At 41.3% G+C, this 12,309-nt stretch overlaps 1 protein-coding gene across 6 annotated transcripts in view; it reads right to left on the minus strand.

Annotated features, from left to right (window-relative positions):
- TADA2A (transcriptional adaptor 2A) overlaps window positions 1-12,309 on the minus strand; it is a 57,314-nt gene that overhangs the window by 20,456 nt on the left and 24,549 nt on the right. For all 6 annotated transcript variants that reach the window (XM_030222322.1, XM_030222319.1, XM_030222321.1 and 3 more), the window contains 4 exons: window positions 8,625-8,668; window positions 7,389-7,499; window positions 6,523-6,594; window positions 2,268-2,400 (listed from right to left, as the gene is read on the minus strand). In XM_030222322.1, coding sequence (XP_030078182.1) covers window positions 2,268-2,400; window positions 6,523-6,594; window positions 7,389-7,499; window positions 8,625-8,668 — 360 coding nt within the window. The remainder of the gene's footprint in view (window positions 1-2,267; window positions 2,401-6,522; window positions 6,595-7,388; window positions 7,500-8,624; window positions 8,669-12,309) is intronic.

Consider the following 12,309-nt stretch of genomic DNA (forward strand, 5'->3'; position numbering starts at 1 on the left):
CACTACCTCCTATCCCATGACTCTCCAATCTCCTCTGGAGTCTTTCATGAGGTACTTTGTCAAACGCCTTCTGAAAATCCAGATACACAATATCAACCGGCTCTCCTTTATCCACATGTTTGTTCACCCCTTCAAAGAAATGTAGTAGACTGGTGAGGCAAGATTTCCCTTCACTAAATCCATGTTGACTTTGTCTCATTAATCCATGCTTTTGAATATGCTCTGTAATTTTGTTCTTTATAATAGTCTCTTGTCATTTTGCCCGGCACCAACGCAAGACTCACTGGTCTATAATTTCCCGGATCTCCCTGGAACCTTTTTTAAAGTCTTATGCAGCAAATTTTTATGTGTAGTTTTAAAATGGCTTTATATGAAATTAATGTAAGTAATATTTTAGGCCCAAATTCGTGGCGATCCAAGGTCCTGTTTTGGTACTTACCTTTGTTGAGACCTTCTGGTGTAACTTCTTAACAAGGGGCCTCCAAGCTTAGGGCCTCACCAAGTCTAAATCCGGCTCTGCGTTTTAGCTAGGATTTTCTTTCTAAAATAGGTGTCTTCCTGCCCTCCTAATAACCTAACAGCCCTATTATAAAATTCCTCTCATAGCAATAATCAGAGGTTGTGTGTGTACACATGTGCACAAACAGCATATGCTACATTCTGAAAGCGCTAAAATCCCTTTAACTGCACACAGAATTTGGTGGCTCCAGTTCAGAATGATATTTCTAGGGCAGTAATTGTTTTGGTTTTTTTAAAACTACATCTTGGATTTTTCTGGTCAGCAAAACGATCATTCCAGTGCACAGCAAACAAACTGCCTCTGGGGAGGTATCAATGTCAGCCCAGTCCTGCCTGTGCCACAGGCATATCAAACTTACACAAAGGATCTATTAACTGAATTCTCTCTGTTGTGCTTTAGTGAAATGTGATATAAAGAGATGAATACTATCCCCTCATTCTAAAACGTCAGGGTCTAAATGCAAACACCATTTGCGCACTCAGATTATAAAATAGTAGCACCCAGGGGTGTAGCCAGACTTCGGCGGGAGGGGGATCCAGAGCCCGAGGTGAGGGGGCACATTTAACCCCCCCCCTGGCGCCACCAACCCCCCCATTTTACCCCCCCCACCTTTGAACCCCCCCCCCCCCCCGCAGCCAACCCACCGCTGTTGGGTACCTTTGCTGGCGGAGGTCCCCAACCCCCGCCAGCCAAAGTCCTACAGGGGCCCATGCCCCCACGTAGCTACGCCCCTGGTAGCACCTGAGCATGTGGATGTTAAAGATCGGCCTGTAAGGGCTAGTTAAGCCCTCAGTGGTTCTATAATGTTAGCGCACAAATGCAAGAGGACATTCACGCGCACTAGTTATAGTAGAATAGTGTCATTTAGGCAAATGCATTTATGCTTGCCATACACACGGCATAAATGGATGTGCCCAAATGTTGGTGCATAAAATAACAACTTAAACTAGTATTCTCTAACAGAATCTGGGTGCCCAGATGCCATTATAAATGTCCACTTTGTTGCATAATTTTTGGCACACTTTACAGAATTATATATGGATAATTTATCAAAGTTTGAACATAAACACAGCAAGGATAAATTTATAGAGCTTATTTATCTATATAAATTTTGTCTGTGTACTCTTAATGATCTGACTTCAAACAGACAGGCTCACTGAATATCCACATAACCTTACTGTATATGGGTAACTTATCCAAATAAGTTATGTAAGTCAGGTCCCACATGAATAATGATCTCATGGTTTTTAATTCTGACTGTAAACTGCCTTGGACTGATAAGTATCTCAAAAAGCAGTTTATAAATATATTCTTAAATTAAATTTTCTCTGTAGTGAACAGACTGGTGGTTACACTCTATATAGAAAGACTATCAGACATCTGAGAGCTGGAGGGTCTTAAAATTCTGATACTACAACTACAACCAACATCAATGGATGGAAAGGGTTTAGGCCACTTTTAAGGCTTGGACAGGAGTCCCCAGTGCTTATGTCTCCATTTTTCAGCGGATACAGATGTTTTTGCGCAAGCTTACCTTTTTACTCTAGAAAATGCACTGTTTCAAAATTTGGTAGAAAAATGATGGCTATCAGATTTGAGAAGTTTCTATTTTACAGAATGGCGGATCAAAACTTAAACCCAATGCAAATGCAAATTTATTGCAGAAGCATAATACTTGTCCTCTAGTAGCCTTTGCAATCCCTCCCCCTCCCCACCATAATGTACTGGGATCCTGCAGTAAACATACATGGCAGCTTGTCGGTTCAGCCACTGGTGGCAGGCGCTGCTGTCCTGAATGTACTGGAGCACCTCAGCGAGCATGGTGTGCTTCAGCCGTTCCTCCTCCCGTGATGTCTTCAGGCGGTCGTACATCCTAGCACCTGAATTCAACATACAGATAAGCTGTTTTGGAGTTGTTGTTTTTTAAATGCTGAGACAGTCTATCACTGAAGGTATACAATTTTCCTTACTGAAGTGATTTTGCCAGTTGCTAATTCAATACATATATTAGAAAAATCCTAGTTCATTTCCAAACAATGTTAATAGAAACAACCACTACTGTCATAAAAAAAATATATAAACACCCAGAATGGCAAATGGTTTCAGTAAATAACAATTCCTTCGATTCTTCAATTAACAGCCTGAGGGTGGTTTTTGTTTTTTTAACTTTTTATTTAAGTTCTGCCTCCTCGCTCCCAAGTTACTTTCCCTTTGCTTGTATGAACTGCTGATTTTCTGCATTTCCTAAGTAAGTATTTCCTATTAGAGGCATGGCTATTAATGTGGGCTACCGTTAAGATGTGTTATTTGACTACTAACCAATGTTTCCTCTAAGGAGTGGCCTGGTGTGTGCAATGTTTTAAAAACCAACACATTTGAGTGCCAGTATTAGCAATGTATTTCAGTATATAGCACAAAAAAAAAAATTTGTGAGCAACCATGTAAAATCTGTGAGCGACACTCCTAAAATATATGGCCAATCGCTCATGTACTCTGCTTAGAGGGAACATTGCTACTAACTTGTGCTATTTTAGCACAGGTTCCGTTTTATGCAATGAGACCTAGTTACTAATAACTGGGGTTAGCATTAAAATAACATGTGTTAAAGACTGCCCATATAGAGACGTTCCCCTTTATCACACAACAGAGGGGTAAAGTAATACATTTGATATACTGCCTTTCTGTGGTACAACCAAAACGGTTTATACATTATATTCAGGTACTTTCTCTGTCCCTAGTGGGCTCACAATCTAAATTTTTTTGTACTTGGGGCAATGGAAAGTTAAGTAACTTGCCCAGGATCCCAAGGGGCTGCAGTGGAAATCAAACTCAGTTTCTCAGCCCATAAGCAAAGGCGTATCAGAAGTTTTTATAACTGCATTATCTCTCATTATTATGCATCTATATATTGTAAATTTTGGTGTTCATTTTTAAGCTAATTAGGTGTTTTGATAGGATACTAAAAATCTGTGTGCATTTGTGTTTTTGCATTGTAAACAGAGTATGAAGGCGTGTTTTTCTATCTATTCTACCATTTCTATATGTGGAGTAGAGGAGTAGCCCTAACGGTTAGTGAAGTTGGTTGAGATCTTGGGGAACTATGTTCGATTCCCACTCCAGCTCCTTGTGACCCTGAGCAAATCACTCAACCCTTCATTGTCCCAGGTACAAATAAACTTAGATTATGAGCCAATTAGGGACAGAAAAGTATATAAACCACTTTGACTGTATTTACAGAAAGGCATTATATCAAGTGTGGAATAAACAAACATTACAGATTGGCATACTCACTCAGTCTCCCTCATCAATCTTGGTAGTCTCACTCTCTCCAAGCCCTCTCACCATCTCAGCAGTTTGTGTTTCCCCTCAATTCAACTCTGCCGCTCCCCTGTACCTCTCCACTCTTGTCTCTCCCTACGTCCCCCCTCGAGTACTCCGTTCTGTAGATAAATCTCTCTTATCTGTCCCCTTCTCCTCTACTGCTAATTCAAGACTCCGTTCCTTTTATCTCGCTGCACCTCACGCCTGGAATAGACTTCCCGAGCATGTACGTCTAGCCTCGTCTTTAGCCGTTTTCAAGTCCAAACTCAAAACCCACCTCTTTACCACTGCAATTGACTCCTAACTCACTTACCCTGTCCTTTATCCTCACCTCTTCATTCCCTTACCCTTAATTGTTCTGTCTGTTTACCTGTCTTATCTAGATTGTAAGCTCTGTATAATTATACTACAGCAAGAGACCCTCACTGGATCCACCGGAAGGGTGGAAGGCCAGATTTTAGGACTCAGGCTGTAAAAATACCAGCTAGGTTTAAAAATCTATGACTGGCTGCGCAAGGACTTGCTTTTCCTGTAAGTTAATATGTGTCCCCGCTTGGGATCCATCCACTGGAATAGTGGTGGGTCAATTTACATACCTTAAATAGCTAAAACAACTGAAAAAGTACTGACTAGGCCAAACAACAAGAAAGTGATTTAATATTTGAGAATCTGCAAAAAGCAGGTCTGAACAATGAGTCCTGACACAAACTGGTACAACTGTCACTTTAAATCAGATGAACAAAATGGAGTTTATTAGTTTTGTATAGAAGGCTACAGAGGTTATACAGAGTTCTCAAGATGGTGTGAAAAGTATTGCGACACAGACAGATGTGGAACTGTTATCTCAACGCTTCCCAAAACATGCTGATAAGACTGCGTGGGAAAGTATCATCTCAGAAATTGAGAGCTAGGTATCTCACCATAGACTTCTATGGAGAGGTTTGTGTATAAAAGAGGGGACAAATTGCCATAGCTTTGGAATTTTCCCCAACGCTTCTGTCAGACGGCAGGGCTCTGTCCGGATGTACCCAGAATCTGTCTGCTGAATGTACCTGATTAAAGTCTGATGTGCAAATAAAATCCTTATTCCAAATGATGATTTGTGGGCTTAACTTAATGATGAAAGGCTGTAAGTATAAATGCTTCTGCTGTATCAGGCTATCACTCGCTGCATTATATAACTTGTAACCTAAATCCAGTTTGTCATAAGGCTGGTATCTGTTTCTTGCCAGTGCTGAGAGGCGGACTAATGCGGGTCTCTTAGGTCTAACGTCTCTCTCAGTGGCAACTCCTCTTAGAACTTCACAACCCCCTGATTGCCCCAGTTCTAGGGCTATTCAGAGATGGAGTCAGATTAAGGTCATTTAAGCCTTCTTGGGGGGGGCTCGGGACCCCTTAATTCTGAACAGCTCTTTGAGCTGGGACTGTCTTTTGTGTATGGTGTACAGCGCTATGTATGCCTTATAGCGCTATAGAAATGATAAGTAGTAGTAGTAGTAGAATTCCCCCTTCCCCAGTCAGATCCCAGCACACAGCACTCAGGCCTTGCTGCATGTGTCAGCTATGAACATCTCTGAAGTGAATGAGAAGGGCAGTGTAAAAGCTTAGCAATGAAAATCCCTTGATAGATAACCAGTTAAAACATCCGATTCAAACTAACTACAAAAACAGACTGCTTAAGAAAGTGTCTGATTGTACTTCAGCTCTGTTCATTGTTAGTTACGTCCACCTTTACATATGCTAAAAAGCTAATGAGAACTCAAATGACAGTGAGATTAAAAAAAGGCAAAATTCCTTCTAAAATATTCATGTATTCAGTTTTCCATTACCACTTGGCTCCTTCTACGGGGGGGGGGGGGGGGGGGGGGGGGGGGGGGGGGGAAGGAATAAAAAGCTACGGTCTTCTCTTAATCTGAATTCAAGGCATGAAAATTTCACATCCCCTGCCCCGACAAGTGAAGGTTAACTGCTGCCTCTTTTAGTCTGGCTATGGTTTTCTCCTACTTGGCGCAGCGGTGGAGGGGGAAAGAGGCCGATTCTGTTCCAATGATATGATCCGGCCACAATGGCGGGAGCTGGAAAATGTCCTCAGAGTGTGGCAAGGTAGGACAATTTTCAGGGTTTAATCAGTTATAACTGCAAATCCCAATTTCCCCATCGGGGCTGTTTATCAAGGTTTTTTTGGCACTGTTCCCTCTATGCTGAGCAGGAGTCCTCCATCCACAGTACTGCCAGCGGGAGGTGCTGTTTCACTATCATATTTTCAATACTGAGGGACAGGCAAGCTCTGCAGGACTCCAGGGAACCTGCCTGTCCACAGCGATTGAAAACGCAATATTCAAGCACTACCCCCCAATGGCAGAAATGCAGTTGGAAGACGCCTCTTCAGCTTAGAGGGAACAGTGGAATTAATACTGAGAACCAGAAGCCCCAAACACATATAAAGGAGAATGACTAGCCTCCTCTCTCATCCACTTTCCTCCTTCTCAACAAAGACACAAAATTGGACACACTGTTATGGGTAGGACAAGAAATATTAAAGGCACTGAGCAGGACTGATTCAATAAAAATGGACTGCAGCCATGCCACTGCATCTAATTACTCTTTTGTCCTTAATCCCTGTATACACACCCAGCACCTCAGGAGAAGCACAAAGGAGGCTTTATCTTGGCTTCACTTACTGCAGAAAGTCCTGATTCCAGCTACCCTGTATTCCTGCAGTCGCTTGATTTCCCTTCGCAATTCAAATTCCACTGTTTTAGACAGGATAAAGAATAGAAAAATCAGACAATGTGTACATAAAGACAGGAGAGATATTAATCCATGTCAGATCAGTAACCATGCTGGGAAAACAGCAGTTCTCATGTAACCTTTTCCCCAGGAAGGACTTCTCCAGCCCCCTTGCAATCTCAAATGGATCTTGGGAAAACTTGAAGGATTTAAGGTGGACTTCTCAAAACTCTCAACTCTCTAGAATAACCTCTAAGGTACCATATCTTACCCCTCTCAGGAATGGTCAGTTGAGCCTGGCACGTGGCCGAGCAACACTAAAATATCTCTTCTGCTGTAAGACCTCAGATTTCAAACTGCGGTCGTATTATTTGATTTCATGAATTAACAATGAATAAATAACTTATAGGGTTTTACTACTCATTTTTATTCTTCACATCAGAAAGCCATGGACATATGCAATCCTCAGCATTGTGGCCCTTGCTTTCCAGTTACCTAAGACTAGGTCAGTGGTGACTTCACAGCCAGTGAGATCTCCACAATACCCACAATGATTATGCATGAAACAGATCAGCATAACTGGGGCTGCACCATATGCAAATTTGTCTCATGCATATTCATCTGAATATCCTGAAAACCCAATTGGCTGTGGGTTCCCCAAGACGGGTTTGGAAACCACTGGACTATCATAATCAAAACTACTAAATACCACATAGCTATCTCTCTCTCCTACATACACATGTGCGTGAAATCTTCCATGACACCATACAAGGAAAAGAGAGAGGAATGTTAGGAATATTAAAACTGAAGTGCCTACGTGCATAGCTTTCAATGAATCTGTCATGTTGAACAGGTCCTAAAATTCTGGCAAAACGCCTCATTGCTTCATACAGGTCCTGGACCTCTCTAGGATATCTTCTCTCTAGAACTGGAACAGAAACACAGGCAAAACCTTGTATTGAAAAGTGGTGGTTATCGAAATACGTAGAGAACCTGGTCAGGGGTTAGAGCCAATGATGTAAGCAGGTACGAATTAATACCAAGTGAAAATAAAAACTTTATCTGGAGCCAGCATATATTTGTAAGTTTCATATGATTAGAGTATCGAGCCTAACAAAAATTCTTTCTCCCACTGAGTTAAAGACTCTTTATACAAGGAAAATAGTTAAGCAATAATAGTAACACTAATAAATACAGGACTCCATTAACTTTATTCTGCATGATCGGCGACAAAGCCTGTTGCATAAAATGGGCGAAGCAGACAATGTGTGATAAACACTCAAACATTAACTAGAGGAAAACGCTTAAAAGACTGCATTGTTGGAGTATTGTATACTGGCTGGTATAACACAGTAAAAAATGTTCAATAAACATTAAACAAAACTACAAACAAATAGCAAGTTAACTTCATTGTGAATTCTCCAATTCTAGTGTCTGAATCGAGTATTTTACATTAAGCCACAGGGACCTAGGAGGCTGGCTATTTGGCGATGGCCATGTTGCTTTTGGTCACTGTTTGGATCTACTGATTGGGAACAGTGCAGGGTGTGAACGAAAGAGGATCTGGCAAACACGGCTAGTCAGGAGGGTGGGAAACAATGGGAGGAAGATGACAAAAGCTGTCCTGGATAAGGAGAGATATCTGACAGTGAGGACAAGAATAGATGTCAGATGGGATGGGCCAATTAGCCTTTTTCTGCTATCATCAACCTTTTTTTTTTCCTGTAGCATTTGAATAAATTATATAAAGTGAGGAATTTGAATCAATGATGGTTGATGGAGGCTGAGATGATGGACACAGGAATGATGTTTTGATTTTATATTTATTTTTAATTTGGTCATGTGATGTTTATTATTTTTACTTAATTTGTATGAAATTATTTGTAATATATTGTATGTTATTTTCGTTTGTAAGCTGCTTTGATGCTTTTTGTATGGCAGTCTAGCAAATGTTTTAATAAACAAACATGTTACTATGTATGCAAAGATGAGAAGGCAGACACTATGAATATCTGCTTTTTCTAAGGGTAGATAACACTCTGTTTATACTTACTCTGAAATTTTCGGAGGTTAATTAGTCCATGGTCTTTTATAATTCTAAGAGAAAAGTAAATACAGTGAAGAACAGAGCAACTGAGCAATATACTTTATATTAACGCTGCTTATTAAAATACAAGTTAATGTGCTATATATATATATATATATATATATATATATATATATAGACAAAGCTCTGACATTCTTATTTATGTTTCTTATGATTTTTTTTCATAAAAGAAATGCTTTTCATGTTGATCTGCATACCTGTTCCAGGACCTAGTGAAACCAGGGCTGGAAGCTCTGAGCCAAAACTGCCAATAGCAATCAAGGATCAGCCTGATTACTTGGTATTTCGTAAAAGACTGAAAACTTTCCTCTTTGAGAGGTTTCAACCCATTGACAGAGTGTGTTAGATTGTAACTGGCTGTCAATCGTTTATTATTCAGGTCATATTTGAATCTTATTTATGCTACTCTGCTCTTCATACTTTGTTTATGGTATTGTAAACCTTGCCTGCTTTATTTATTGTAAGCCATACTGAACTCGAGTATGTTTGGGATAATGTGGGGTATAAATGTCAAAATAAAAAATAAATACCAGGGCTCCTGCAATCTCCCTAGTGTATTCTATTGGCATGTGGCACTTCTCGTATCATATGAATATCAAACTTTTACTGACAAAAACTTCCTATGATCCCACTGTTCAGACAAGGATGCAGTTTGTTCTGTGGTTTTCACTACACATTTACTAGGCTGGTGTTTTCACTCTTTCTGTATATACACATTCCACTGGTTCAGTGCTGCCCCACTTTACACTCTAGTTTGCAATAGCTTTGGTGCATGCACCTGAATAAATCTCCTCTTCTCTAGGGCAGTCGTGCTCCAACTGAAAACCTGACAAGCTGGTTTATCTACAATAGATATGCATAAGGAGAAATTGGGTCTTACCTGATAATTTTCTTTCCATTAGTCTTTCCTACTATTCCAGAACTTGTGGGATAGTTGTGTTCATCAACCAGCAGGTGAAGATAGAGAACTGAAAACTGAGCTGATAAATATCTCCCTTGGCATCCAGTCCAGCTCCTCAGTACTTATATAGACAAGCAGTAAGGATAAAACTCAGAATAATAAACAACCTACTTGCTAACCTAATGAGCAAACACGTGTGGACCTGTCTCAACTGTAGACAACAAGAGATATGCAGGAAGCACCATACAAGGTGACAGTCATTATTTGGCCCATTACTTCACATTGCCTAAACATCTCAGAAAGCTGAGGTAGGCCTCTAGAATAGTGGGAAAGACTAATGAAAAGAAAGCTTTTCAGGTAAGACCAAAGGCGGTCAGTGGCCCAACTGTTTGGGGAGGCTAAAGGGGGGCAGGGCTTAAATCCATAATTGTCTAACAAACAGAATAAATAAATAAAAAAGTCACAATTAATACCTTTTATTAAATTTAGATATTTATCATATGTCAAAGAATAAAGTGGTTGCTCAAAGCATTTACTAACCACAATCGCTCAACTGCAAAACACTATGCACAACTGTGCAAAAACACACTCAGAACCTTACTGTACCATAAATATTACACTGGGCAGAACCTAATACACCAATATACCACCCATACGGAAAATGCAGACCGTCAACAATATGAAACAAGAGATCATAATATCACAATTCTCATGTAGAGCCACAAAACATCCTAATTCATGTTTAATGTGGGATAAAATGTCATAAATAAGTAAATAAACTTTTAATGTTGAACACCTAATTCTCAAAGTGGAAATATTCCAAACACTATAATGAAAATAAAATGATCTTTTCTACCTTTGTTGTCTGGTGACTGTTTTTCTGATTGTGCTGGCCCAGTATCCAATTCTGCTGCTATCTGTCCTCTTAACTCCGTTTCCAGGGCTTCCTTTCCATTTATTTCTTTACTTTCCGCCTTTCTTCTTCATTTCTTGTCCTACATCCATAAGTAAAAGCTGGGTCCTCCGCAGACTTGACTGTCCAGTGGATCCAGCTTCTGCCTATTTTCTTCATCCACGTGCAGTTTTTCTCTCTTCCTTTTCCTTCATCTCATCTCCTTCCTCACTCTTCCCTCCCCTCCATCCATGTCCAGCATTTCTTCTCTCTCCCTTCCCTCTCCTCCATCCATGTCCAGCAACTCTCCTCTCCCCTGCCCCCCTCCAGCCACCCATACCCACCCAGTGATTCTCTCCTCACCCCTGCCCCCTCCAGCCATCCATACCCACCCAGCGATTCTCTCCTCTCCCCTGCCCCCCCTCCAGCCATCCACACCCACCCAGTGATTCTCCTCTCCCCTGCCCCCCTCCAGCCACCCACATCCACCCAGCGATTCTCTTCACTCCCCTGCCCCCCCCTCCAGCCATCCATACCCACCCTCAACAATTCTCCTCGCTCCCCTGCCTCCGTCGCAACAGCCGCAGTGAAAGCCCGTCTCTAGCCTTGTAAGCCTTCCCTTCATTTCCGTCAGTGTCCCGCCCTCGCGGAAAGAGGAAATGACGTCAGAAGAAGGCGGGACACTGATGGGAACGAAGGGAAGGCTTACAAGTGAAATATTCAGATCCTTTTCTCAATAGAGAAACCTCAAACTTGTAAATTTCCACCAATCTCTTTTCACTCATATTTTCTCATTTACCATATAATCAGGCACTCTTTTATAATTTCAGTCAACTTAGATCAAACAACAATTCTCTCTTTCAATTCTTACACAGGGAGCTCAAAGCTGCATGTCTGTCTTGGCCAAACTGTCAGTTGCTCTCTTCTCTGTATTCCCGGGCAGAATTCTAACAGGAGCTGATCATCCAATCAGAGAGCTCTATTTGAATGCAGATTAACATACAGACACTCTAATGGGAATTTTTAGTCAAAAACACTAGATAAACCCTTTGTTTTTGGATCAAACTTCACATTTTTGATCAGAGCCATGCCCTAACATTAAGGCTGTAAACATTTCCAACAATTTTTACCCATAAATATGCAAATGAGAACCTCCCAAAAACGGACTAATTTGCATATGGCTTGAGCAAATTTGAGTACATAGCATACCAATCCCACTTCCTAGCACCTAAATTCTGCAATTAGATTTAATACAAATACTTTTCAAACTTATTTTTAGCACTTTTAACATTTCAGGGGTCAGTACAAGTCTTTTTGGTATGAACTGCTCATGTGCAGGAAGTCATCCTCGTTAAATATCTCCCTGGCAACCCAGGACACCTGCAGCCAACCCCCCTGCTCTCCCAGCAGTAAGGTAAACAAATTAAACCAATTTCTACAACTGGTTACACAAGGCTAGAGATGGGCTTTCACTGCAGCTGCTGCTGCGACAATGGAGGTAAATCAACAATTTAACCCCCCCCCCCCCCCAGAGCAGCGGGACTCCCGGGAGAAACAGCTGATCCATCCTGCTGCGGCTGGGGAGGCATACTGGGCGCCTATGGGTAAGACCTAATTTCTCCTTCCATTACATAGCTTTCACTATTCCAGAACCTGTGGGATGTATAAAAGCAATTCCTAGAGTGGGTGGGATCATGGCGCAGCCACCCTGAGGACCAAAGCTGGCTTCTGAGTGTGTCGTAACCTTCACCCTGTAAGTGCTTGGTAAAGCAATGGAGCACCAACACGTCGATGCCTTGCAAATATCCACCAAAGACAGTAAGGTAGTCTCCGCCAAG

The sequence above is a fragment of the Microcaecilia unicolor genome, chromosome 13 (genome assembly GCF_901765095.1).
Source record: "Microcaecilia unicolor chromosome 13, aMicUni1.1, whole genome shotgun sequence".
In the NCBI taxonomy this organism is placed as follows: Eukaryota; Metazoa; Chordata; class Amphibia; order Gymnophiona; family Siphonopidae; genus Microcaecilia; species Microcaecilia unicolor.